This window comes from Rhinatrema bivittatum, chromosome 1 (assembly GCF_901001135.1).
Source record: "Rhinatrema bivittatum chromosome 1, aRhiBiv1.1, whole genome shotgun sequence".
Taxonomy (NCBI): domain Eukaryota; kingdom Metazoa; phylum Chordata; class Amphibia; order Gymnophiona; family Rhinatrematidae; genus Rhinatrema; species Rhinatrema bivittatum.
In genome coordinates, this window is record NC_042615.1 from 223,238,282 (window position 1) to 223,261,398 (window position 23,117).

Below are 23,117 nucleotides of genomic sequence, written 5' to 3' on the forward strand. Positions count from 1 at the left end.
TTTCCCAGGCCAACAGCAGGAGCAGAGAGCACTTATAGCATCAATTTTCATTGCATGCTAAAAGTTGATGCTATGATCGTACCCGTTGCTGGACTGGGGAAGGGAGAAAAGCAGGAAGCATAGCTACAGCTAACCTCAACCAACAGTGAAATGGTAACAGCCAGTTCTCCACTGTTAGAGAAATTGGCGCAGTCCTGGAGCCAATGTGCACTTGCTGAAATCCTTGTCCCTCCTATTTTATGGGCTTCCTGAGCCCAAGAAAACCAGTTCTAGGGCTGGAATCTCTGCAGGATCTTTAAGCGTGCACAGCTAGCTCTGGCTCCATGCCTTTTTTTTTTGTTTGTTTGTTTTTGCTGTTGCTGCTACTGCTGCCACCTGGGCCTGGCTTAGACCAGACAAAAAGGGAAAAAGGAGAAGGCTGGAGGTGGGGAAGAGAGAGGAACTGAAAAGGGCCATGAGGGAACTAAGTGGAAGAGGAGTAGAGAGGGTACATGAGTAAAGGAATGGGAGGGAGAGGGAATAAGAGAGAGAACCCAAGATGGGGGGAGGAGGAATAAGAAGGAGAAAGGACCAGGAATGAAGGGGCAGAGGCCCTGGGAAAGAGTAGAAGGTACCCTGTTTAGAGTGGAAGATGAGGGAAAAAGAAATGAGGATGGAGGGAAGAAGGCATGGTGAGGGGAAAGAGCCCTGGATTTTGTCAGGGGGAGGGCAAGTCCAGGAAGATAATGTAGGAAGAAAGGGAAGAGCAATGGAGGAGAAAGAAGACAGAAGGAAAGGCATGCAGTAATAAGAGATGAAGAAGATAAAGGAGAGAAGCAAATGAGAAGGAAGAAAGTGATAGAGAGGAGAGAGAACTAAAACAGAAAAAGGACACTAGAAAGAAAACAAACACAAAAAACAAGAGTAAAGAATGAGTAAAAAGACAGACAAACTGAGCTGGGAAAATAAAAAATTATCTTATCTGATAGTGAATATTAACTTTTCAATGTAAAATATCCTCGAGCCCAGTTCAGTTTTTGTCCACTACCCAAAATTTAGATTGTTAGTGGGTGGAGGGTGTCTGCCACTTATTTTATTTTCTAAATAATTTACCTATTGATAACAGGATTTTGTTGGCTTGATTTGAATTTTTCTGGTGCATAATTATTTGTATGTAAGATGCATCGGCCAGCCCTGAGGGTTTTGTATTGGTTCTGAAATATTTCGTGGTAACAAAATCAAAGAATGTGAGTTTAAGTATATTTTGAGAGTAGATTACTACAGTTTTTCATGAGGAAAGTCCACTGCAGTGGCAGAGAAATGGTCGCTTGGTCCCCAGTGCAAGGTTTTATTGTGAGCCTCCCCCCCCCCCCCCCCCCGACACAGACATACCTCTTCTCCTCCCTCCCTAACTCCAACTCCCCACCCACCACTCATACCTTTTCCTCACTTGGTTATCTCATAGCAAATCTGTACACTGGAAGAAGGAAGAAATCTGCAGAGCAGGAGTTGTTCTCCTGTCTTCTGCATTTGATTGGTTCTTGCGAATAGAATCAGCTAGGTGGTCTCAGGAGATGAGGCCTTCAGCAGGATTTCATCTCCACCTCCCCTAGCTGGCCCGAAGTAGAGATGATGAGAGAAAAGGGGCCACTAGCACTGCTCTTCTGGCCTGCTGACCCATTGATGAACTAATTGGTGGTTGGCTGAGAAGGAAATCATTTTTCTGTACTAAGGCTGACTGGGAGAGGGGAGGGAAAGAGATGACTTGTTTTCTAAAAAAAAAAAAAAAAAATTCTTAAACTGGCTAGCTACCTTAAAATGACCCAGGCCAGCTGCTGGGATGAGACCCATGAGATAAAAAACTAGGCGGGCGAGGCAATATAATGCACAAACTTGACATGTTTTGGCGGTGTTAAAATAACTCCTAATGGGATTAGTGTGTCCAAAACATGTGTCCAAACCAGCACATATCTAATAGTGCTCATCACATCTAAGTGCCATGTAAATGATGCTCATAGCTAGTACCCTAGATGCAAAAAATCACCTTGCGCCCAACGTAAGCCTCAACAAAACAGCCAAAAAAACTGCTTGTCTGTTGTTTCTTCGACTTAATATCATTGCGATACTAAGTTGGAGGAACCACAGAAAGCCTCGTGAAAAAAATTACAAACCCTTTTGATATGACTGTCAGGTTAGGAAAATGGATGCTCAATTTACCAGTGTCCGTTTTCCTAATCTGCAAAGCCATGTCTCCTGGGTGCCCAATGCCAAGAACGTGCTAGGGAATCACAATTTATCCCTAGTGCGTCCTTTTTTTAGTGGGACAACTCATTACCATGTTGCATCTGATGCCCAGCAGAGGCGAATGGCTGTGCGTTAGGAAAACGAGCACTCAATGTGAGCACCCGTTTTCTACACGTTTTTATTGCATCGGGCCCCCAGGTGTGGGAGTTCCCCCCTCCCAGTTTGTAATAATTTATAGAAAGAACCTTGTTTAGTATAAATCACTGAGTTTAGTTCCGTTTTCACCAAAATACATCTTCCTTCCACATCCCTATGTATCACCTTTACATCCACATCATAATCTTTAGTTACTAACATTCCCACCCAACCATATTTATTTCGCACTGAACTTAGGGTGACCAACTGATTTTGGACCGGACAGACTAGTTTTTAAACTAATTGTACAGTGTTCGGTTACAAAACACCTTAATGTCTGGTCACCTACACACACTCATCCCCAAACCGGCACTGAGAAGGAGAGAGGATGAATGGCAGACTCCAACTTGCCCCATCTTAGTGTGCCAAAGGAGGAGAGCACCCATCACTAAGCATTCCTGCCAATTTATTTCACTCCACTGAGCATAAGGGTCAGTTGCTTCAGTCAATCAGACGTGATGCCAAGCAGCCAGTGGCTAAAGGTAGATAATGTGGTTGCAGTGCCAAGGATGTTTTATAACCTAGCATTCTTTTGCAATGCCTGCATTTCTCATTTCTGTCGCATATAGAGCATCCATAATACTTTGACTTTTCTTCCATCTTGTTTGGTTCAGAGAGAACAAGCTCCTTTAAGAAAATGGTGGTCTGAATTGTTCCTACACTTGTGACTTAGCTTTCAAAGACATTCCTCCTTCCTCAAGTTAGAATGAGCTACTAATGAAGTTTACTGAACATACTAGGAATTTGCAGATTGCATTACAATAGTTGTATGGTGGTGGTTTTCAAAACTATAATGCATTGTAAGATGAAGGAATGGGGGCTGACAAAGCTGACAGACAATGGGACTTACAGCTACAGAAGGGCTATATCTGGTAAAGGGTGAGGAAGTCCTTATTAATTGTCCTCTGTAGATGAGTCACTCCATTGTAATGCACATTGTAAGTGTCCCCTACAGGGTGTTAATCTTAAGTTAACCATTTCTTTCTCAGTAAATTACAAAACTAGTTTGTCGCTGGAGTAAATTGCAGCTCGCTTTCTTAATTTTTTTGAAAGCATTATAAACTACATCTTATCACATGGTGAGCTTTTATTTCACCCCAGCTCTTAAGACATGTTGCTTCATAATTAAATTGATTTGAGGAACAAAGAACTCCAAAAGCAGACTGCCTCAGACTCCATTCTGGAGGCATCAAAAGGAGGCCAAGAAGCAATTTTTTCAGACCATAATTACGGAAATGTCATTCTTGGCTTTTTTTTTTTTTTTTACTGTGATCCGAGGGTCTGAGTTATGAGCTGAGATGGTCATTTCTTGACCTGTTGGCTGAGATTCAGAACCTGTACAATATGGGGTAAAGGGAGGAGAAAGGTTAACACCCTGCCACCCAGTAGTCTTGTGGACGTGATAATTTAACGTCCGTAACCAAAATAGGAAGGTTAAACCACCAACAAAAAATATTGACCAAATATCTGTTGTATAAATTTGTATTTCAGGATATACTTTAGTGCATCCATTTAGACCACATAGGAAGAATTCTGAGTTGCTGTTGGTCAGTAACAAGGAGGATATGGTAACATGGCACAAGAAATATCTACCATTACATGCCGTGAATGGATTGACCAAAACTAGTGAAACAGAAGTAAATCATTACAGGTATGTGAGGAATATAGTGTGATTGCCAGATTAGTCCAAATGAGCTGCATGTGATATTTTCTTACTAGACTAATTTAATACATTTATGTGACTAACTTTCAAGAGATATTCTTCCTTCATCAGGTCAGTGCAGAATGAGCTATAGATATCTTAATATATGAGTAAATGATAGGTTACATTACCTTGGTGGTTTGGCTGTGTTTGAGTGAAAGATTTGGGGGTGTGGAGTAATTTTTGCAGAAAGATAAGAAAACAGAGTGAGCTATTTGTTTTGCTCCACTTTCTCACTCCTCTACAAACAGATCTCTCATTCTTCCTTCCCCTAACCTTCCTTTCCCCCATCCTTTCACATTATAACGTTTTTACATTTTTAGGAAAAAAAGACACTACCATTGTAAAGTAACTTGCAGTTTACTTGAATATTCTAGCAGTTTCCATCTCATTGTGCACTGACCTGGTGAAGGGTACATAGTTCTCAAAAGCCAGCCTCAAATATATTGCTTTACCTTTTTTTTGTTAAATTATCACCTGCATCTTTTTTGACCTTTTATAGATATATTAAGAAAAAAATGACTTGTTAAATTATTCACTTGCTGCAAAATATATTAAAATTTGTCAAGTAATTGTTTTATTATATGTTCTGGATCAAACAACTTCATTTTATAAAATGCTTTCCCACAAAGTGTGTGGACTCTCTAATATCCTGCAAAGTTGGGGTCTTCAAGTTTTTAAGGTTTTTTTTGGGTTTTTTTCCACAAGTGTGAATTCGATCAGTTAATTTCCCAAAAGAGGAGTCGACTGAACTAGTTGTTGCATGAAATAAAAGATGTGAAACGGCAGAAGCTACTCAGAGGGCAGTCTAATGGTTCAGCAGCAGTGCAAGATATCCAAGTTCAATTCTTGAACCTGACATCTACTCTTTGGGCTAAATAGGGCTGAGGACACTGGGGACCCAGCCTTCATAACTCCTGGGTGGGGGTCCTGGCTATCATGCTTATTCTGAATTAAATAGTGGCCCATGCCTTTCAGTCAGAATACTGTCATTACAATGATTAGATCTCAGGGGGAAGGTGTAAAGGTCAAAAAACAAAAACATATATAGAAATGTTAAGGAAGGGATAAAAGTGAGGAAGGGAGAGAGCCAAGACAGTTATTCATGAGGGCTTGTGTAAGCAGAGAGGTTCTAGTAGAAGCAGGTTCTAATTTAAGCTGGAAGGCTGAAGGAACAGGAGGAAACTACCAAGTCAGAAATAATTTATTATCAAATATTTTAAATTTGTGTTTCTGTAACTTATTTTTCAAACGTTCCAGTTTTAATTTTCTCTCAGGACAAGCAGGATGGTAGTCCTCGCATGTGGGTGACATCAGGATGGAGCCCAATCACGGAACACTTTTGTCAAAGTTTCTAGAACTTTGACTGGCACACCAAGCATGCCTAGCATGCCACCAACCCTGCATCTAGCAGGGGTCCCCCTTCAGTCTCTTTTTTTTCCGCGCAGCAGTAGCCTCGCGGATTTCTGAAGCTCTGTGAGCATTCCTCACAACCTTTTCCTCACGGAAACTTATTTAAAAAATTTAAAACTTTTTCCCCATTCCGGGGTCCCCCATCGACCGCCGACCTCCGTTGACGTCGGTAAGTTTACCTCGTCCTTTGCAGTCTGTTCCTGGCGGTGCTTTATTCGGTGCCCGACAGCCACCGACCGCGTGCCGCCTTTCTTTAAAAAAAAAAAAAAAAAAAAAGGCAACCGGGTTCCAAAAGTGCCCCGAGTGCCCAAGGACCATGTCCATTATGGACCCTCACGACGTATGTGTCTTGTGCTTGGGGCCCACTCACGACGTCCAACAGTGCACTATCTGTGCCCAGATGACGCCAAAAGGCCGCAGGGCCCGCTTGGAAAAGATGGAACACCTTTTTAAGAGAGTGTCTCAGTCTACTGCAGCCAAGGCTACACAGAGTCGAAAGCCTTTCTCTTCAACGACCCCTTCGCCATGGAAGTCTCAGTGCCATCTAGACACCAGTGACAGTCCTTCACCAGCCTCTTCACGTTTGAAGGTGTCGACATCTTCCTCCTAGGTGCCAGAGAAGGACCAGACCGAGCATCAGGAGAAACACAGTCACCGCCATTGACATGACCCTTCTTCCGATGCTGCCACCGACAAACCATCGGCATAAACAGAACTGCCGGCCAAGAAGTCCCGGGGATAAGGGACCCCATCCCCCTCTGGACCAGGTCACAGAAGCGTTCCCCACCGGCACCAGTGCTGGGAGCCGAGATTTCACTAATACATGTGGACCCTCCAGCAGTGCCCTCTGAACCTCCAACCACGGTGGCTGTGCTGCCAACGCTAGCCTTCCGGGAGGAACTGGACTGGATGGTCCCAGAGGCAGTACTCCAGTTACTTCAGGGTTTCCAATTTCCACCGGCACCAGCTTCCAATCTGACACTCGACCCGATGCCTACCATGCTGGCTCCACTTCTCAAGCACCTGGATACCTTAATCGGTGCATTGCCATCGGTGCCTGTTCCTTCCATGCCATCGGCACCTCCAAGACCACCGACACAGATACCTATTCCGTTCGCCTCAGATGAGGAACAAAATTTACCAATGCCAGAACCGCTTCCAGGACCATCGGGTCTGTTGCCACCACAACGTCCATCAAAAGCACCGATTCCATCGATGCTATCACTGTCCTCTGTGCCCACATTGGTGCCTCCATCCTTTCCATCGGTGCTACCTCCAGATCCAGCTGGATTTGGACCCTTACCTCCAGCTGAAGGCCCGCATGGTGCTGGAGATGCACCATATGATCCCTGGGGTGATGATTCTTCTGACACTCAGGACTCGGATGAACTCCTGTCAGAGCCTTCACCCTCAGAAAAACACCACTGCTTCCCTCCTGGAGACCCAACATTTGCCAACTTGAGGCTTGCTCCAGCTAAAGCCTCCACTGCGTCCTCTGGTCCCGGCATGGGACCTCAATGTTGTGCTAGCACGGCTCATACGACCTCCATTCGAGCCCCTACACTCCTGTGAGCTTTGACATCTCACTTGGAAAGGGATCTTTCTAGTTGCTATATAACAGCTCGCAGAGTCAGTGAGCTTACAGGCACTGGTAACATACCCACCGTATACCAAATTTCTTCATGATCATGTGGTACTCCGCACTCACCCTAAATTCTTGCCAAAGGTAGTCTCTGATTTCTACTTAAATCAGTCTGTAATACTTCCTACCTTTTTTCTAAGGCCTCACTCACAACCAGGTGAGCGGGCTCTGCATTCCTTGGACTGTAAACACGCGCTTGCCTATCATCTGGACCACACTGCAGCCCATAGGAAGTCCACGCAACTGTTTGTCTCCTTTGATAAAACCAAATTGGGAGTTCCGGTGGGCAAGCAGACCTTGTCCACCTGGCTGGCGGACAGCATTTCCTTCTGCTACCGACAAGCAGGCCTTCCGCTACAGGGACGGGTAAAAGCGCATTCAGTAAGAGCCATGGCAACGTCAGTAGCGCACCTCCATTCTGTACTTCTTGCTGACATCTGCAGAGCTGCCACATGGAGTTCCCTCCACACACAGCTCATTATTGTCTCGACAAGGCTTCTGCCAGTCTGTCCTGCATAACTTGTTTCCAGTTTAACAACCAAACTTCCTTCCTGCGACCCACTGTGAAACTCAGGCTGCCCTCATACCCAAAATCACCCCGGTTGTTGTGCCTGTTGCATGTCGTTGGGTGTTTTTAGTTCATTCTATTTGGGCATCCTGTAGCTCGCTATTCACCTACATGTGAGGACTACCATCCTGCTTGTCCTGGGAGAAAGCTGAGTTGCTTACCTGTAGCAGGTGTTCTCCAGGACAGCAGAATGTCAGTCCTCAGGAAACCCACCCGCCACCCCGCAGAGTTGGGTTCGCTTACGTTTTATTATTTTATTTCTCGCTCATACTTTTGCTACAAACAAGACTGAAGGGGGACCCCTGCTGGTTGCATGCTCAGTGTGCCAGTCAACGTTCTAGAAACTTTGACAAAAGAGTTCCGTGATTGGGCTCCATCCTGATGATATCACCCACATGTGAGGACTAACATCCTGCTGTCCTGGGAGAACACCTAATACAGGTAAGCAACTCTGTTTACTTGTAAATTAACACAACACAATGGGATATCACCAATTTCTAAAAAATAATAGTAAAAATCAGGTGTCATATACTGTTATATCACTTGCTAAATAGTGTTGCAGCACAAAATTATACTTCACTTCTAAACAAATTTACAAAAAAGCTTTTACTACTAGTTTCAAGGGGAGAAGATGTCCACTTCCGGAATCCCCCAGAAGTGGGAACTGCGATCCACCACTGTTTGATCCAGGGACCACTTGTGGGTGTGGAACACTTGACTCAGCCAATATACCACTGCATTCTCCAATCCGGCCAGGTATATAGCTCTGAGCAGGATTCCTTGGTACTGAGCCCAGGCCCAAATCTGGACAGCCTCCTGACAGAAAAGGAGTGATCCTGTAACTCCCTGTTTATTGTTGTACCACATCGCCACCTGATTGTCTGAATCAGGACCACTTAATTGGATCGGCGATCCTGAAACACCGAGTGCATACCTGATGACTCGAAAATCCAGGAAGTTGATCTGGTATGGAGCCTCTCGAGCAGACCAGCAACCTTGCGTGCGGAGGCTGTCCACATGCTCCCCAGCCCACAGTTGGTGTCCATAGTGAGTACAGTTTGATATGTGGCAGGGGGCCTGAAAGGGAACCCCCCACACCAGGTTGGGCAGACTCTTCCACCAAGACAAGGAGTTCTGGAGAGATGAAGTGACTCTTAACCGCACACTGAGGACCTGGAAGGCTTGCTGCTACTGCGATTGCAGGGTCCCCTGAGCGGTCTGCATATTATAAGCAGGTGAAGGGGGTAACATGGACAGAGGCAGCCATGTGGCCCAGTAACTGAAGGAGCAGTAGGGCTGAAACCTTACGGCTGTGGCAGACCGCACTCGCCAGAGACACTAGAGCAAGCGCCCAGTCGTGAGGAAGAAAGGCCAGAGCCTGGGTCGAATCCAGGCATGCCCCTATGAAGTCCAGTTGAGTCGACGTGATAAGATGGGATTTTGGGTAGTTGATAAACCCGAGGGATTGCAGCACCTGAATGGTTAGGCATAGGGAGTGAAGTGCCTCTTCGCGTGTGGCGCTCTTGATCATCCAGTCCAAATAGGAGAAGATGTGCACCATCAGGTGGCAAGGTGTGCACCCACCATGGCCAAGCACTTGGTGAAGACCAGTGGGGCTGAAGTGAAGCTGAACGGCAATGTCATGCATTGCCCCCAGGCAGAGGATGCAGATCTGTAAAGGACATGATCAGCAGGTACTGGGGGCACTGGCGAAAACCCAAAGACGCCATGAAAAAAGAGCTGATGAGCGGTCACCGAGGAATGGCACTACTGGGAATTGACCACAAAGAAGGGAAAAACTTACCATGCTGCCTAACAAAGTGCCAATGGTGAGAAGGGGGGACCAAGAAAAAACACTCAAAAGAGCAAAGCTCCACAACTGTGAGGCAAACACTACACAGAAAGAAAGAGACTGAATGGTGGGCCCCACGTGGAGGTGTGGATAGTGGCATGCTGGGCATGCTCAGGATGCCAGTCAAAGTTCTGGAAACTGACACAAGTTTTCCGTGCCGGGCTCCAATCTGATGATGTCACCCACGTGTGAGGACTACCATCCTGCTTGTCCTAGGAGAATGTATTTCCTTTTGCTATGCAAAGTCTGGAAAGCATCCCCCTCCTAAGATTATAGCACTTTAGGTGAGAGCGACATCAACCTTAGTAGTGCATCTCCAATTTGCCTCAATCCAAAGGTTCTGCAAAACAGCTACTTGGTCCTTGTATTTTTACCAAGCAGTACTGTTTTGAAGATTCTTGTAAAGATATTAATTTTGGCCAAGCAGTTTTAAGAAACCCATTTAACAAATATCTTAAACTTTCTCCTTCCTTTTTTTTTTTGCCTGGTTGCAATTTGTCTGTATCCAGTAAAAATTCAAATATGGTGTTGCAGCCCTCAGCTTGGAAGGTCCCCACTTGTATGACTGGATCTGTCCTGCCTCTCCACAGAGAAAGTGAAGTTGCCTACTTATTTGTTTATATGATTTTTTTTTCTGCTTTTCAGTACTTCAAAGCAGATTATGCTCAGGTACTGTAGGTATTTCCCTATCCCCAAAGGGCTTACAATCTAAGGGGTGAAAGAACAATATGGGTGGCCTCAGTGTGGATGGTGGGAGAGATTGGTCAAAGGCAGTACAAATTTGGTAGTAAGAAGTGAATGTCAAATTGCTCTTTGGTATAGAAAAGTCCATAAACCATTAAGGTAGAGTTGCAGAAATCCACTGCTTATTCTTAGGATAAGCAACTTAGACTCTATCTACCCCTTGGGATCCTGCCAGGTACTTGTGACCTGTATTAGCCACTGTTGGAAACAGGATACTGGGCTCGATGGACCTTTGGTCTGACCCAGTATGGCAAGTCTTATGTGCTACTCTTCGGTGTTGCTTCTCCTACTTCCCTCTGATGTAACTAATTTATATACAACTTTAGCAGCTATTTCTGATGTGAGGGTGTCTTGTAGCAATATTCCCTCCAAGGATTGACAGGATGTGCGCACAATTTTTTTTTTTTTTTTTGTGTGAGCAAGAATTTTTTTTAACCCAACTATTTTTGAGCGCCAGTATTAGCGTTGCATTTCTGTATATAGCACACAGAAAATAAGCATATGAGCAACCATGTAAAATCTTAAAAGCAACACTCCAAAATGTATGAGGGATCGCTCACATGCTCGGCTTAGAGGGAGCTATGCCTTGTAGCCAGGCAGAATAAGTTGTTGACAGTCAAGGGAAATATAAGTTTTATAGAGAGAGCTTCTGCTGACATGGGGGCATTTCATCCTAATCCAAGGAAATAAATATAATTTAATTGTAACCAGGTTAACCAGGGGATTGGGAATACTTGTAGTTGGAAACTTTTAAAATGGGACTATTTTATATTACACCAAAGAGTATAGTGATCCGTAGTACAGTGAAAAAGTTATTTGATACAATTAGGGACATGGCTGAAGACTTTTGAAGGTGTAGGAACTGTACTGTGGCAACTCCTCACTGAAATACAAGAAAATTTGTCATTTTCTCAGGAAAACTGCTTGTACTAAACATAGAAGACAATTTTACAGTAGAAGCACTATTTTTTTTACACTAACTAGAGAATTTTTAACCAATTTAATGAGTGATTGTGATGAGTGAGTTTTTAACTTTAAATACTATCAAGGTAAGATTCAGTCTAATATATTTGAGAAGCAGAAACAGAGAAATTAAATTCTGCATTATTTATAATAACTTGTCTGTGAAAAAGTGGAAAAAAATACATAGTTGCTGTTAAAACAGTGAGATCAGGGCCAGTGCAAGTGTATTGGGCACCCTAGGTGAACCTTCTGCCTTGCGCCCACACCCCCTCTCCCCCCTGCCAAGGCCCTGGTTTCGGCCCCGACCTCATTCACTCATCCAGGATTCAAGGATTCCTAAAAATATTTCTGAGCAAAAAGTTCTACAAGGAAGAGTGGAAAAAAATTTAATAGCAAGAACAGGTAGACTTAGCTGGCGACAGGAAATATTTGAAGCTGTTATTTCTGCCAAAGGAAGGGTGAAGAAGTCACTGAAAGGCTGCACAGATTTTTGCATGTGCCTTATTCACGGTTTTCTTATTTTCAAAATCAGCAAATAGTAATTATGCATTAAAATTTGGAGAAAGTTGTCATGTTTATCTTTGTACCATGTAGAAGTTGTCAGCTTCTGTTCACGCAGAGATTCAATGAAACATACAACTTGACGAGGCTTCCTAAATTTTTGCACACCCTAGTAAAGAGAATTAAATGCCTTGGTAAATCTAAGATATTTCCCTACCAGCCAAAGTACCTTGGGAAGAAAATTCTATAAGACTTGGCATCATATATGCAAAAGTCTGTGTTTGCATTTTAGCTAACCTGTCCCATTAAAGGGGGTGGGGGAGAAACCACAAAACCAGGAAGGACTAATTTTTAAAAAGGATGTAATATCTAAAAATACTGCTTCCTGTAGTAGTCTTTTTTTTTTTTTTTTTTTAAATTGAAAATTTTTGACTATAATTAAAAATGCCAACTCTTCTAAAAGATGTAAGTATCAAAACATACAGATATGGTCAAAAACTTATCAATGCAACACAATGCAATTTTAATCTTCTCCCTCCCCCCCAATCTCTGTGATAGTTATCAAAAGCTGCTACAAATTCAAGCTAGTCACTTAATGAAACCAGCAGATGAAAATCTGACCTGTGAACTCACCCAACCCAAGATTCATACCTACAGGGCTATCAACTTTGCTCAGAGATAATCAGATAGTGTGTTAGATAATATATCGTAAAGAAAGGGGGGATCAAGAACAATATAGTATAATCAATTAGTGTATACCAAGATTTGATAAATATTATTTGTATGTTAAACCCGCATCAGCAAGCCTGGCGGCGTATCTCTTACAGTGAAGGAGATTGCCCGGTCTACTCAATCATCTGCGGTTTTAAACAAAAGTCTTTGCTCAAAAAGAAATTGATGTTAAACCATCCTTAATTAGCAAATTCACTTCCACAGACACTTCATGAGAGCACGATGTTATACCATATAATATCAAGGCATCACTTGCATATTCAGGCTGCTGAAACAGACTTTGAGTAGAACTTTGAAAAGTCTCTAGTAAGGCATATTATCCACTTCTGCAATGGTCAGATTGCTGAACTTCTAAGAGGCTTGAGTATAGTATAACATAGTGCTCTCATGAAGTGTCTGTGGAAGTGAACTTGCTAATTAAGGATCCTGTTTCAGAGCTGTGAGATGAACCTGACGACATTGGATATATAAATGATAGATTAGTGGGCTTAGATTAGAGGGTTTAGTGGGCTGTTTCCCAAGCCTTAGCTAGTTCGCATCAGGCAGATATATATATACCTGTAAAAAGAAATGTTGAGTATACTTGTTAAGCCCTTCTACTGGCATATGCAATAAAATGTGCCTAGAATCCAATACACACCCCCCCCCCCCCCCATAACTTGGGCTAACCAATGTGTGATTTCCTCCCAAAAAGACACTACCACTGGGCATTGCCACCAGATATGAAAGCATGTACCCAATTGGCCGCATTTCCTCCAACATTTTTCAGTTATAGAAGGTAGTATTTTATTAAGCCTCACCGGGGTTAGATGCCAGCGATATAATATCTTATAGCAATGTTCTTGTAAATTAGCTGAGAGAGAATATTATGTGTGCAATTAAACACTATGTCCCAGTCGTCATCACTTAGTGGTGCTCCCAAATCTCTGTTCCACTCTAGGATACGATAAGTGTTAAATTTATAGTATCCTCAACACTCGCTCAATTTTTAGGTCAAACCTTGCAGTTTATCTGATCGCTTGCAGAAATTTTCAGAAAGCAATTTAGATAAACACAAAGTACCCACTTTCAGAAGTGAATTCAGGAAGTGACGTACCTGAGCATAGGTAAGGAAAATTCCGAGGCCCAGGATATATTTTCCCATCCACCGTGAAAAGGGCTAGGATGCCATACCTGTAGGGAAAGCTGAATTATGAAATAGGTATGTAAGATAAAAATAATTAGTGCCAACCAAAGAAGATTTCCACTGATCCCATATTTGTGTGGAATTACAAAGAGCCATAGGGAAGAAAGAGAGTGGACACCGGGTATGTCTAGATCGCCAAGGGAACTCTTGAATAGGCATCACCCCCAATAATGTTTGCTCTAACTTTACCCACTGCTTCGACTCAGCTGTTTTATATATATCCACTAGAGCTTTAAGCTGGGCTGCTGCAAAATACCATAGAAAATTAGGGGCCCCTAAACCTCCTCTACTCTTAGGAAGAAATAGTACTGAGCAAGATATCTTTGGTGGTCGCTTCTTCCAGATGAAGCCATAAATCTTCGCCTGCCACTAGCCTTATGTAGTATTTTGTGTTCATTTGCAGTAAAATTCTTGAAGCTTACAGGCATAATCTTTTGCACAGATTTTTCAGAGAAGCTATTTTGATAGAGAACATTAGTGATTATATAGTTTGCCTTATAAGAGTTTCTAATACACAAGTATTTGGAAACAAACCACCAGTATATCCTTCTTTTCAACATTTAAATACCAAATGATTGTATTCATTTCTTTTGACTTCAGATTGTGACATCAGTAACCTTCTAAACGTGTTTGTAGCAGATGGACTCAGGACCAATGGGGTATAGTGTACTCCTGATAGCAGTTGGAGACGGATCAGATTTCAATCTGACATCAGTCAGTGCAGGAAGTGCAGCTCTTCAGTATTTTCTTTCTCCATAGCAGTTCGGGACTCTATGCACACTCGCACAGCGTTAGAGTCATTTACCAAAAGAAACCCAAACAAGAAGAAATCTTACTTCTACAGACGATCCTCGCTCTCCTGTGGTGACACCCTTTGGGTCCCTCCCCCAGTTGAGAATTCCCGAGGTGATTTCTGCGATCCCTCGGAGGTAAGCCTCGGTCCAGCAGCCGACCCTCGGTGTGGACTTAGGCCCCCGACAACGAGTGAGGCTGAGAGGCAGCGGGTGCAACTTTGAGCGCAGCGGTGAAGGTATTTTCCCTCTCCCCCCGCAGCCGGAGACCACCCGGAGCGAGACTGGGAAGCGCCGAGAGAAGGTAAGGTAGAAAACTACTTAAAAGTCTCCGGTCTCTGAAGTTCGAAGAGGCACACTGGTCGCCAGCCGGCACCAGTGCCACCAGGTTGATCAGCCCTAGCAGGGCTAGGCCCCGGTCAGTTCCGCCATGAATATGGCAACCACCTCGAAGGGTCTTCCCTCGTGGAGACCCTTCGAGGTGGTCGCCATATTGTCAGCGTGGTCGCCGTCTCCATCTTGACCTGTTCGCCACCCTGTCCGCCATCTCGACCCGTACGCACATTTCGTGTGCGCACATCGCGTGCCTAAGTGCCGTGCGCACAGTGACGCGCATAGCCACACGCTTACTGTGCCGGGCGCATAAGTTCGGTCCGTGCGCCCAACGGCTCGTGCATCTTCTTGAGCGCACACCAATTCTATGCGCACAACCTCGACGCACCAGAGTGCATAACTAAGCCACCCAGCCTCTGTATTTTACGCACACAAGCCATGGCACCACCAGAGAAGAAGATCAAAGCTCAGGGCCTCTGCCCACTTGCCACATTAGAGCTGTACAGCATGAAGAGGCCACGGCCCTATGTATACAGTGTGAGGAGGTCCTGGGGGATTCAGCCCATGGCCCTCCCCAGCCGGGATCTGGCTTCTCGGACAGCACGCCGGACCTCGTGTCTCCCAGCTGGAGCCTCCCTCAAACGGGGCTCCCTAGGGACACAGCCTCTTAATATAGACCCAGTTTCTATCTCCTGGGTGGAATTCTTCAAAGGCCTGCATACATTCGTCCACATGCAGCCAGGGCCTTCGATAACACGGCCACAGCCTCCGCCAGAGGTCTCAACATCCCGGGACCCTCCAGAAACGTGCCTCCTCCGCCCAGATGCCCCATCTTTGGGGATACGGACAACTCTGATGAGGATTCAGAACCTCTGGAGGAAGGGGAACTTCCCCCAGGGACCGAACCCCACCGAACCATGAGGCGTTTCTTCACCAAGGACGAGCTTCCAGACCTGGTCACACACAGCTTGAAAGAGCTCGCTATCCCGGGCACAAGTGCCTCAGGGGAATCTAAGACTAACCCCCTCCTAGAAGGATTCAGTCAGACATCCCGTCATTTCCCACTGTTACAAGCCGTCCAGCAGCTAATTGACCTGGAATGGGAAGCCCCGGAGACCACGTTCAAAGGGGGGCATGCCCTGGCAGCCATGTACCCCCTGGACCCTGCTACCAGAGATCTCCTGGCATGTCCAAAAGTGGATGCCATGGTCTGCGCGGTCTCGAAGCGCACTACCATCCCAGTCGAGGGAGGAGCAGCACTCAAGGATGCCCAAGACAGGCGTCTGGAATCCATCCTCAAACAGTCCTTTGAAGTCTCCGCTATGTCTCTACAGATCGCAGCCTGCTGTGCCGTGGTGACACGCGCCTGTTTATCAAAAACCAGGAACAGCACTCCCGGGGAAGCCATGGAATCAGCAGTATCATTCCTCACGGATGCCGCCTCTGATTTGGTGCATACCGCGGCTAGAGGTATGTCATCCGCCGTGGCGTCCAGAAGACAACTCTGGCTCTGAAGCTGGTCGGCCGACGCCTCGTCCAAAACGAGACTCACGAGGATGCCCCTCAAGGGAACCCTCCTGTTCAGAAGCGAACTGGAGAAGCTAGCCAACAAATGGGGCGAATCCCCACTACCGCGACTACCGGAGGACAGGAATAAGAGAAACCAGCGACCCTTCCCCCGAACTTCTAGGGGCAGAGGATCACAGCGCTTCAATCCAAACAGAAGCACATATCAAGCGACTCACCCCGCAGGCAGGAGCCAGTCCTTTCGGAACAAGCACAACAAAAAAGGAGCCAGCTCGGGTCCAGGTCCCAGCTGCACCCCACAATGAAAATCAACCGACCCATCCAAGGGAAGAAGCCATAGGGGGCAGACTTGCCCTATTCTACCAAAGATGGGTTGAGATAACATCTGACAAGTGGGTCCTAGCCATCATTCGAGAGGGATATTATCTGGATTTCCACCACATCCCTCCAGATAAGTTTGTGAAATCCCCTTGCCATGACCCCTCCAAGAGGACAGCAGTGGAAACTATGCTGACCAAATTACTCTCCTTACAGGCTATAACATTGGTGCCCGCGCAACAAATAAATACTGGACACTATTCCATCTATTTTATCATCCCCAAGAAAGAGGGGGCATTCCGGCCCATCCTGGACCTCAAGTCTGTCAACCGCCACCTAAAGATTCCTTGCTTCCGCATGGAAACCCTATGCTTGGTCATAAGGGTGATACAACCGGGAGAATTCCTTACATCCCTGGATCTCTCAGAAGCCTATCTGCACATTCCGGTCCATCAAGAGCATCAGCTTCGCGATCCTGGACCATCACTACCAGTTCCGGGCACTACCATTCGGGTTAGCCACAGCACCCTGGACGTTCACCAAAATCTTGGTGGTAGTGGCGGTGGCACTGAGGAAGGAAGGAATCCTCGTACACCCATATATGGACGATTGGCTGATCGGGGCAAAGTCCCCAGAGGAAAATCACCAGGCGACCAACAGAGTCAAAACTCTACTGGAGAGCCTCGGGTGGGTGGTGAAAACAAACAAGAGCTGTCTGCAGCCCTCCCAATCTCTAGAATACCTGGGAGTTTGATTCGACACCAAACAAGACAAGGTCATCCTAACACCGACAAGGAGATTAAAACTGATGACCTAATTGCGAACCCTGTTGAGCGAGCTTCGCCCCACAGCATGGGACTATCTCCAAGTCCTCTGCCTCATGGCATCCACACTGGAAGTAGTTCCATGGGCAAGGGCTCACATGAGACCCCCTACAGCGCTCCCTACTGTCACGATGGAACCCGCTGTCCCAGAACTATACCGTTCGTCTTTAGCTCCCGGACAAAGTTCCAACCCAGCTACGATGGTGGCTACAAGAAGACCATCTGAGCAAGGGAGTGAGGCTATCCTCACCGACCTGGATCCTGCTCACCACGGACACCAGCCTACGAGGATGGAGAGCACACTGCCAGGAGCTGACCGCCCAGGGGCAATGGAACAAAGAAGAGTCGGGATGGAACATCAACCGCCTAGAAGTACCGGCAGTCAGACTAGCCTGCCTACGGTTCGGTCACAGACTCTGGGACAAATCAGTCAGTCATGTCAGACAACGCCACAACAGTGGCCTACATCAACCGGCAGGGAGGAACCAGAAGCCATCAGGTGTCTCTGGAAATAGACTCACTAATGAAGTGGGCGGAAGCGAACCTTCAAGAGATCTCGGCCGCCCACATTGCAGAGAAAGACAACATCGCTGCGAATTACCTCAGCAGAGAAAGTCTAGACCCAGGAGAATGGAGACTGTCGACCACAGCCTTCCAGTTGATAGTAAACAGTTGGGGAACACCAACCATGTACCTCCTGGCAAACCGTTCCAACGCCCAAGTGCCCAGCTTCTTCAGCTGCAGACGGGAACCTCAGTCCCAGGGAATCGATGCCCTGGTACAGACCTGGCCATAGGAAACTCTACTATACGCCTTTCCGCCACGGCCCTATTGGGTGGAATCATCCACAAGATAGAACACTACAAGGGACCAGTACTTCTAGTGGCCCCAGACTGGCCAAGAAGGCCGTGGTACACAGACATGCAAAGGCTACTGACAGAGAGCCCTTTCCTGCTACTGACACACAGGGATCTGCTCCAGCAAGGGCTGATCCTCCACGAGGACCCAGCTTGATTCTCTCTTACGGTCTGGCCATTGAGAGGACTCGCCTGAGGAAGAGCAGATACTCGGGGACAGTAATTGACACCCTACTTCGAGCACGCAAGTTCTCCACATCCCTAACATACATAAGGATTTGGAGAGTATTCGAAGCCTGGTGTAGTAGAAATTCCCATGATTTTGGAATTCCTGCAGAACGGCCTACAGAAGGGATTGTGTCTCAACTCCATCAAGGTACAGGTGGCCGCATTGTCATGCTACAGAACCAAGTGTGAGGGTGGTAGCCTAGCCTCTGACCTGGACATCTCCCGCTTCCTGAAAGGAGTCAAGCAGATCCGACCACCCCTAAAGTGGCCGGTGCCTCTATGGAACCTCAACCTAGTCCTAGACTTCCTAGCAGGAGCCTCCTTCAGACCTCTTCGCGGCCTGTCCCTCCGACTACTAACATTGAAAACGGCCTTCCTGGTGGCAGTCTGTTCGGCCCGTCGTATCTCCGAGCTACAAGCACTGTCATGTCAGGAACCGTTCCTCAGACTCACTCCGGGAGCCATTCAGTTACACATGGTCCCGGCCTTTCTCCCCAAAGTGGTTTCTCACTTCCATCTCAATCAAACCATCTCGCTACCATCACCAGATGAGCATAAGGACCCGGAAGAATCTCGCCATCTGTGCCACCTTAACGTCAGCAGACTCCTAGTCAGATACCTGGAAAGGTCTGAATCCATACGAAAGACGGACCATCTATTCATCCTTCACAGTGGAAAGAAGCAAGGGGAAGCGGCCTCGCAGGCAACCATAGCCCGCTGGATCAAAGAAGTTATCAAGGCGGCTGCTGCCTTTGCAAATCAAGGCCCATTCCACTAGACCCAGGCAGTGTCCTGAGCGGAAACCAAGATCTGTCAGGTGGCGACATGGTCCTCTATCCACACCTTCTCTAGGTTCTACTGCCTGGATGTTCAGGCTCGGGAGGACACAGCATTCGCAAGGGCAGTACTAAGTGGGCCACGGACAGCCTCCCACCCGGTTCAGGAGTAGCTTTTATACATCCCATTGGTCCTGAGTCCATCTGCTACACGTTAGGAAATGGAGAAATTACTTACCTGATAATTTCGTTTTCCTTAGTGTAGGCAGATGGACTCAGCATCCCACCCATGGCTGCCGTCATTCATGGAATTCTCGGGCGACATCCCCGAGAGCGAGTTAATCACGGGTAAGCCAAGCTTTCCCTCTAATTAGGACACCCATCCTACCAGGTGTCGACATTTCTAGGTTGAGGGCACTGGCGGTCTCCAGCTATAACCAACTCAACCAGATCAAGTTAACCAAGTTATAAAGTTAATTAAGTTATCCAAGTTATTCAGTCACGCATATATCCACAATTGCTTTTCGAGGAGAATACTGAAGAGCTGCACTTCCTGCAGGGGGTATATGTACTAGACTGATGTCAGATTGAAATCTCATCTGTCTCCAACTGCTATCAGGAGTACACCATACCCCATTGGTCCTGAGTCCATCTGTCTACACTAAGGAAAACGAAATTATCAAGTAATTTCTCCATTCAAAAATAGAACCAAAAAAGCTTGATGCAGCCATTGTATGTCTTGATTCTTTCATCATGATTATTAATGTGGAATTTGAAAATAATTGCACTTTTTTCCAGGTTGTCATGTTTAGCCACATGTTTGGATCTTGTTAAAAGAAGTATTGCATTGTATGGATTGTTGCCTGCTTTCAAGGAAATAATGCATCCTGTTCGAATACTCCTTACTGATCATTTACCAATTATGGAATACCCCAATCAACTACAGGTATGTTTTCTAGAACAAGTTGGACAAAAATATTCACTGCTAATTTAAAAAACGCCTGCTTAAGTTTCATTAGAGCATCCTCCCTTTCCTTTCCATTCAAGTGATAGTTCAACTAGTAGTGTGCTTTCAGTGACTCTTTCATCAAGATGAAATTTGACAGGAAGAATGCTGACGTGTTTGCTTGACATCATCAGTCACATTGTGGTCCTGACATCAAGCACCTCAACTCCTCTTCATGCATCAAGTGATCATTTTCTTGATGGGCTCACCTGTAACATCAAGCATGTTGGAACTAATGCGGACTTGTCATGCCATCCTGTCTCAGCATAAAGTCAGTGCTGAATGGGCTCAAAGTGGGTAACCTCACCTGCCCCCTTGATCTTGCTTGGTCCTGAAGTGAAAAGAGCAAGGTTTTAGTCTTATAGATGTTTCTTATATCCAGGGTCAGTGCATTATCAGACTTCCTTCAAAACAGCATTCTCTGAGTCAGTCTAAAGCGTCTTGGGGCTCTTAATATTTTGAGTCAACATTTGCAACTATCTGGTCTTTTTTTCCTATCTTATATCGATTCCCAAGTTACCTAGCCTAGTTATTTTAGTAAGTCTTTGACCAGGACCAATGCACCAGTGCTTCTGGAAACCTGTAATGGGGCTTTACCTATTTGTCAGAGACATACTGTTATGAGGAGTAATATCCAAACAACTTCCCATCTAGTCACCTCTCCACCAGAGGCTACCTATAGTTCTGTACTTGAACAACATTTTTTGCACACTTTGTTCATAGGATACTTAAGTATGACCCCTTTGATTTGCAGGTTAAGAGTGAGCCAGGGTCCCTCTCGTCTGTCATCTCATGTATTTGGATACCCCTAAAGAGTTATTAGCAGTGCCTGTCCACCTTTTTTCAAGAAGTATTGAAATAACTCCATACACTGTATTTCTAATTGGTAAGAAGGTAGACATGAAAATTTTGTGGCCAAGCAACTGAGGCAAGCCCCAGTTTCCACACCAAAATGAAGCTGAAGTTGTCCTGAAAAGGGTGAAAACCCATGCAAGAGAGATGTTGATTTTGTTGGTGAGACCTCACCCTAGAATATTGTTTAGTTCTGGAGGCCACATCTCCAAAAGGATATAAACAGGCTGGAGGCATTCTAGTTAGAGACTACCCATATTAGTACAGGGACTACACCAAATCCATATTAGATGAGTCTTAAGTCCTAAATATGCATGCCCAAGAGGTGAGAAGTGTGATGTGATAGACATTATTACCTCAAATGTATAAATTGTTCATAAGAAGCAAATCTTTTAGAGGAAAGAATGTGTTGTATCAGGTAGTCACAATATGAGGCTTCTGGGGGATAGACTCAATAACTTCAGAAAATTTCTTCACTAAAAAAGTGGTGGATGCGTGGAATGGTATCTCCGTGGAGGTAGTGGAGACAAAAACAGTAACTAGGTTTAAGAAAGCCTGGGATAAGTACAAAGGATTCCTAGTTGAAAGGACGTGAAAAGAAACCCAGAGATGAACTGGGGTTTGTGCATTGTACAATGAATGAAATCAGGCAGACTGTGTATGCAGCTAATGGTCCTTATCTACTATCATATTCTTTGTTTCTGTGTAAACATGAGCTTGTTTTGTTTTTCAGGAATTGGTTAAAAATGTCTTGGAAGAGATGGATAATAAAGATAAACACTACGAGCCATTGGTGTTTGAGAAAAAGAAACCAGTTCCACTGAAGCTGTACACACCAAAAATAATGGAAGTGTGAGTAAATGTGCAGTCTGTCAGCTCTGTGGTTTGTGAGCAGTGCTGCGGCAGAAAAGGCCTACAAAAAGCAAGCTTCTAATGGGAGGGTGGGATAATCGTTAATTGACATCTGAGTTCTACTGGCTATCTTGGAAAGTTAATTGTGGCTATCAGAGAAGTGCTAAGAGAGACCCCCTAAAAAATGTTAGATTTGGATTTTAGATTTAATTACATGCCTTTTTCAAATCCAAGCTCAAGGCAATTTACAATTTGGACATTGTAGTTATCTGAGTTATAGAAAGACATAATAAGCCTACAAGCTTGGTTAGAGTAAGAGTATTCTCCATGGACAAGCAGACAAATGGGTGACATTATAAAATGATGACAAGACGGAAAAGGTTCTCTCAGAATTCAGAAAGACTGCACAGGGCACACGTCTCCCCAGTCTTCTCTCTTCCACCTGGGTGAATGACATGTTTTTTGCTCTCTACTCCAGCCATTTGTCATTTTTAGAATGTTATTTATTATTTTTCCTCCAGTTTTTTTTGTTTTTTTTTCATAGTTTGTGATTTTCCAAAAACAGGCATTATACTAATTTTTCTTTATTTAAAAACTAAATTAGATTTACTTTAGCCCATTTCACTGTGGTGGACAAAAATGGGCTTCAGAAGATGCATCAAATGTTCTTAGAAGATTTCCATTCTGAATCTTCATAACTGCTGCCAAGGGCTATCACATGAAAATATCAAATTATGCTGCCTATGCCCAGATGTCTCCAGAGCTATAAAGTACAGAGGTTTCAAGCTTAAAGGATTTTTAAGTTCTAGGACAAGCAGGATGGTAGTCCTCACATGGGTGACATCATCCGATGGAGCCCAACACGGAAAACTTATGTCAAAGTTTCTAGAGATTTGGCTGGCACACTGAGCATGCCACTATCCATGCATCCACACAGGGCCTCTTTTCGGTCTCTTCTTTTCCGTGGAGCTGTTGTCTCGCGGTTGTATAGCCTGTACTCTTTTTTTTTTTTTTTTTTTTTTTCCTTTGGAA

General features: G+C 45.1%; 1 protein-coding gene and 1 long non-coding RNA gene across 2 annotated transcripts in view; one reads left to right on the forward strand and one right to left on the reverse strand.

Annotated features, from left to right (window-relative positions):
• NOP14 (NOP14 nucleolar protein) overlaps positions 1–23,117 on the forward strand; it is a 289,956-nt gene that overhangs the window by 236,027 nt on the left and 30,812 nt on the right. The window contains 3 exon segments of the mRNA XM_029592043.1: positions 3,910–4,069; positions 20,174–20,321; positions 21,967–22,085. Coding sequence (XP_029447903.1) covers positions 3,910–4,069; positions 20,174–20,321; positions 21,967–22,085 — 427 coding nt within the window.
• The window catches only part of LOC115085726, a 33,354-nt gene continuing 22,114 nt past the window's right edge, over positions 11,878–23,117 (reverse strand). The window contains exons 2-4 of the long non-coding RNA XR_003854936.1: positions 20,591–20,712; positions 13,632–13,720; positions 11,878–11,972 (exon numbers count right to left, since the gene is read on the reverse strand). This is a non-coding gene — a long non-coding RNA (uncharacterized LOC115085726). The remainder of the gene's footprint in view (positions 11,973–13,631; positions 13,721–20,590; positions 20,713–23,117) is intronic.